Below are 5,109 nucleotides of genomic sequence, written 5' to 3'. Positions count from 1 at the left end.
GAGAGAGAGAGAGAGAGATAAAAGAAACAAATGAGAGAATAATAAAGAGAAAGATAAAACAAAAGAGGAAGAAGTAAAGGGATAAAAAACAAAGGGAAAAGTAAAGAGGAAAGAAAAAAGGAAGGAGGGAACAAATGAAGAAAGTTCCTAAGTAAATAGATTAAACTTCAAATACTAAGACAATCATCCTGGAGGACACACACACAGACACACAGACACACAAAAGCAGGTCTTCCCTGGATTTGACAGGGAGCTCAAATCTGACCAGGTCTGAGTTTTACCTTGCTGTCATTCAAAGCTTTGTTACTTCATCACCCATTGTTGAGTCCTGGAGGACAAAAATGTGAGAAATCAGAAAGAGAAATTTCCCTGGGAAACAGTCTAGGCCTGAGGCGACAATGTAGCAGACTCCAACTAAGTTCCTTTGAAAAGACTGGCCCTGTGTGATGTAAACAGTCTAGAACTTCAAGTCTTCTAAACTTCCAGCCAGTTAATTTTCACTCAAAACCATCTCACCTGGGAGCAAAACCTCCCTGATCATGCTTGACCCCAAAGTTTTAGAAGTCCCCGCCGTGATATTTGACAATGGTTCTGGACTATGCAAGGCAGGCATCGCTGGGGATAACGTCCCCCGGTCTGTTATCACTGCCATTGTTGGTCGCTCCAGAGCCAAAGCCACCATGTTGGGAGCCGGACAAAAAGAGTATTATGTCGGAGAAGAGGCACAGTCCAAGAGAGGAGTGTTGTCCCTGAACTATCCCATTGATCATGGCATAGTGACTTCCTGGGATGACATGGAACACATCTGGAGACATGTCTATGAGTGCGAGCTGAGAGTTCAGGCCAACGAGCACCCAGTCCTGCTGACGGAGGCTCCACTCAACCCTCTGCAGAACCGAGAAAAGATGACAGAGATTATGTTTGAAAGCTTTAAGGTGCCCGCCATGTATGTGGCTGTTCAAGCCACACTGGCCCTCTACGCCTCGGCTCGGACCACAGGGATAGTCATGGACAGCGGAGATGGGGTGACCCACACTGTACCCATCTATGAAGGCTACTGCTTGACCCACGCGGTTTCCAGACTTGATGTTGCGGGCCGGGACATCACCGAGTACCTCATGAGACTTCTGTTGGAAAGTGGACATTCCTTTGTGAGTACTGCCGAGAGAGAAATAGTAAAAGACATTAAAGAGAGGCTATGCTACGTGACCTTTGACCCCATCCAGGCCATGAAAATTAAATCAGAAGAAATCCTCAAAGACTATAAACTACCGGATGGGAACATTATCAAGATTGGCAACCAACTCTTCCGAGCCCCTGAGACCCTCTTTATGCCAGGGAATATTGGCATTGAAGCCCCAGGAGTTCACAAGATGCTTTTTAACAGTATTCAAAAATGTGACATTGATGTAAGGAAAAATCTTTATAGCAATATCTTACTCTCTGGAGGTTCCACACTCTTCCATGGGTTGGATGAGCGGATTCTGAAAGAGATCCAGCTCCAGGCTCCTGGAGGAATCTCCGTCAGGATCATCGCCCCACCAGAACGGAAGTACTGTGTATGGATAGGAGCTTCCATCCTCACCTCCCTCACATCTTTCAAACATATGTGGATCACTGCTTCTGATTACAAGGAGTTTGGCCCCTCCATGGTTCACCGGAAATGTTTCTGAGAAGAGTGAGGGACTCCTCCCCATCCCAACCCCCATCCCCTACAAGTGGAGTATCAGAAAATCAAAGGGTTCTGTATCAGGAAGCTCCGGACCAGTGAACTACCTGTATGCCACCCACCGCCGTTGTTGTTTGAGGTAGCTGGACAAAGTTTAAAGAAAAATAAAGATTTGAAACCACCCAGAACCAAAGCATGCCTTTCATTTCAGGCCTCCTTAGAATTTAAGTAGATGATTGAGAAGGGAGGTACAGTACCTGGGGTCAAGAGATGTGGGTTCCACTCCAGACTGTAGAAATTTCTGAGTGGAATGACTCTAGGCAAGTTAGATATAATCTCTTTGAGGTTCAGTTTGCTCATCTGTAAACTGAGGTTGGCCATATTCACACTATGGAACTCCCCAGGTGGTTTTGAAAGGAATTGACTAGGTGACTTAGTGGATAAAACCCTGGGTCTGGACATGAAAGGAATTAACTCCCTGAATTCAAATCTGGTCTCAGATATTTCCTACTCAGTTAACCCTTTGCCTCATTTTCTTCATCCATCAAATGAACTGGTGAGGGAAATGACTAAAACCACTCTAGTATCATTGCCTAGAAAATCCCAAAGGGGTTCCCAAAGAGTTGGGCACAAACTGAAAAAAAAAATGACTGAATAGCAACAATATAGGCATCTTTTCCTCAAACTCAGAGTTATCAGTAGAGACAGAACCACAAAGTGTCAGTCAGAACTTGAACCCATATCAACATCATTTTTTTCTTTTAAACTTCTCAGCATCTGTTAGGAAAAGGATAGGCAATTCAGATGTTCAGAATGGACATGAGATGAGTTTTAAGGGTGCCTAAGAGGGTGCCTCCCTTAGAAGTCTTCAAGCATAGACTGGATGTTATTGAATGTTTTAGTAGAAATTCCTTTAGAGTATGGGTCAGCCCAAAATTGTCTCTGGAATTCCTGCCCACACACAAAATGTGATTTTTCTGATATACTAGCTTTTAATTATGATTTATCATTTCATGTCTATGCACATCATGACAGTAGGGTCCTTGAGGACAGGGGCTTTTATACAAACTTCCTGGCTGACTTGTGAATTGGTTTGTTTCAAGGACCTGCCCACTTTTCCTCAGCTCAATGGTGTTCTCTGAGATATTTTCATACCAAACTGGTCTGTTGAGCATCACTGGTCTGAATCTGACTCCTCTCTCACAATAGGCTGGAATGGGGGCAGGGTGAGAGTCTTTCCAGAAAAATGGTTGCCTAACCTTGATTGATAGATGGGGAAAGAATCAGCCTTGTCCCAAAATTAACCAAAGGAAACTGGACCAACCTCTCAAAGATGAGTAACCCTCCAAAGCTCTCTGGACTGACCAATCAGTCTCTCTGCTAGCGCAGCATGTATCCCAGAACCCTGGGTCCACCAGCATTCCAAGAGCTTTTCAGTTGTCATAAAGCAGGGTAGAGAGGGAAGAAGAAATCATTTTTATTTTCACAGATGAGAGGAGAATGAGCCAATCATGTTTAACCCACACATATTAGAGATTCCTGCTGTGATCTTTGACAACGGATCAGGGCTATGCAAGGCTGGCATTTCAGGAGAGATTGGTCCTCGGCATGTCATCACTACAGTCATTGGGTATCCCAAGTTTAAAATGAGTGGTTTGGAGCACAATCAAAAGCAGTATTACATTGGGGAGGAAGCCTTATACAAGTCAGAGTCCTTATCTTTGCAGTATCCAATTGAGCGAGGCATCATCACATCTTGGGAAGACATGGAGAAGCTCTGGAGGCACCTTTTTGACTTGGAACTTGGAATTAAACCCTCTGATAGGTCAGTACTCATGACAGAACCATCTCTGAACCCCAGGAACAACAGGGAGAAAATGGCAGAGATGATGTTTGAGAGTTTCAGGGTACCAGCTTTCTACCTCTCTGACCAAGCAGTCTTGGCCCTCTATGCTTCAGCCTGCGTCACGGGGCTGGTTGTGGACAGTGGCAGTGGCATCACTTGCACAGTCCCTGTGTTTGAGGGGTATTCCTTGCCTCATGCAGTTTCCAAACTTTACATAGCAGGGAAGGACATTACAGAGCATCTCCTCAAACTGCTGATCAACAGTGGGAGATCCTTCCCTTGCAAGCTAGACAAAACAATGGTAGATGACATCAAAGAAAAACTATGCTATGTGGCCTTAGATCCAGAGAAGGAACTGGGCAGGAGGCCTGAGGAAGTCATGAGAGATTACAAACTTCCTGATGGAAATGTCATTCATTTTGGAGACCAGTTGTTCCAGGGACCCGAGGTTCTCTTTGCCCCAGAACAGCTTGGCATTCAACTGCCAGGACTTTCCAAAATGGTTTCTAACAGTATCCTGAAATGTGATACTGATATACAGAAGGTTCTCTTTGGGGATATTCTTCTCTCCGGGGGTTCTTCCTTATTCCCTGGACTGGATGACCGACTCATGAAAGAAACAGAGCAGCAAGCGCCAAAGGGGATCCCCATCAAGATAACAACTCCCCCAGATCGATGGTTCTCCACTTGGATCGGGGCTTCCATTGTAACATCACTGAGCAGCTTCAAGCAGATGTGGGTCACTTCCAAAGATTACAGAGAGTTTGGGACATCTGTGATTCAAAGAAGATGCTTCTAAAAGCCTTTGTTAAACCAACTAATCATAGACACACAATTCTTACATTCCTAATTTGAAGCAGGCAAAGGCTTATGTGACAAGATATAAAATAAAATGTAAAAGGAAAAAAAGAATGAAAAGTGTTGATGGGGGAGTTTTCTTCTTCACTTCAGGACTTCAGTTCATTTGTGGTATACCAAATATGGAGACAGTCATTCAGTGAACAAATATTAAGTGGCAGGAACCATGACACAAAGCAAAGCAAAATTAGTCCCTGCCCTCAAGGAAATCTGAGGGGGGGGGGGGGTAAGGGTAGGGGGTGGTTGGGTGAGGAGATGGATCTGGTATCAAATCCTTATTCTTTTACTTAACTGTGTAACCTTAGGCAAGGGTTACTAAAAGATTAGGAGGAAACAAGCCCTAGAGTCAGGAGGACCTGAGTTCAAATTTGGCCTCAGGCACTTAATACTTACTTAGCTTTGTGACCTTGGGCAAGTCACTTAACCCCATTGCCTTGTTATAAAAAAAGAATCAGGGCTCGCTATCTGCAAACTACCTATAAACTAAGGGACAGTCCAAAGAAGTTAGCTAAAACCCAGAGAGTCAACATAATATTTTGAGGGTCATATAGCTAGTAAGAGTCTGAGGAATTCAAAAATAGGACTTTAGTGTCTGCTGAGAACAAAATACAGAGCACCTAAATGCAGATCCTACCTCAGAGACCTGTGTGATCTCCATTCTGGGTATCACTTTCTTCATTTGCAAAAAATAAAGGGAAATAAATGGATTCAAAAGCCTCTAATATCCCTTTTGGTT

At 44.0% G+C, this 5,109-nt stretch overlaps 2 protein-coding genes across 2 annotated transcripts; both read left to right on the top strand.

The window, feature by feature from the left end:
* Nucleotides 1-348: 348 nt before the first annotated feature.
* LOC141491440 (actin-like) lies at nt 349-1,862 on the top strand. The gene has a single exon (XM_074192382.1). The coding sequence runs from the start codon at nt 540-542 to the stop codon at nt 1,671-1,673; it is 1,134 nt and encodes a 377-aa protein (XP_074048483.1). The 5' UTR covers nt 349-539; the 3' UTR covers nt 1,674-1,862.
* Nucleotides 1,863-2,960: 1,098 nt separating this feature from the next.
* On the top strand, nt 2,961-4,414 carry LOC141491434 (actin-related protein T2-like). The gene has a single exon (XM_074192369.1). The coding sequence runs from the start codon at nt 3,181-3,183 to the stop codon at nt 4,312-4,314; it is 1,134 nt and encodes a 377-aa protein (XP_074048470.1). The 5' UTR covers nt 2,961-3,180; the 3' UTR covers nt 4,315-4,414.
* The last annotated feature ends 695 nt before the right edge of the window (nt 4,415-5,109 follow it).

Source organism: Macrotis lagotis, chromosome 1, assembly GCF_037893015.1.
Source record: "Macrotis lagotis isolate mMagLag1 chromosome 1, bilby.v1.9.chrom.fasta, whole genome shotgun sequence".
NCBI classification, from domain to species: Eukaryota; Metazoa; Chordata; class Mammalia; order Peramelemorphia; family Peramelidae; genus Macrotis; species Macrotis lagotis.
This window is presented reverse-complemented; position numbering and strand designations above follow the sequence as displayed.

Excerpts from the sequence above, each read along its gene's own strand:
- LOC141491440 (XM_074192382.1), top strand. The coding sequence starts at position 540 with ATGCTTGACCCCAAAGTTTTAGAAGTCCCCGCCGTGATATTTGACAAT.
- LOC141491434 (XM_074192369.1), top strand. The coding sequence starts at position 3,181 with ATGTTTAACCCACACATATTAGAGATTCCTGCTGTGATCTTTGACAAC.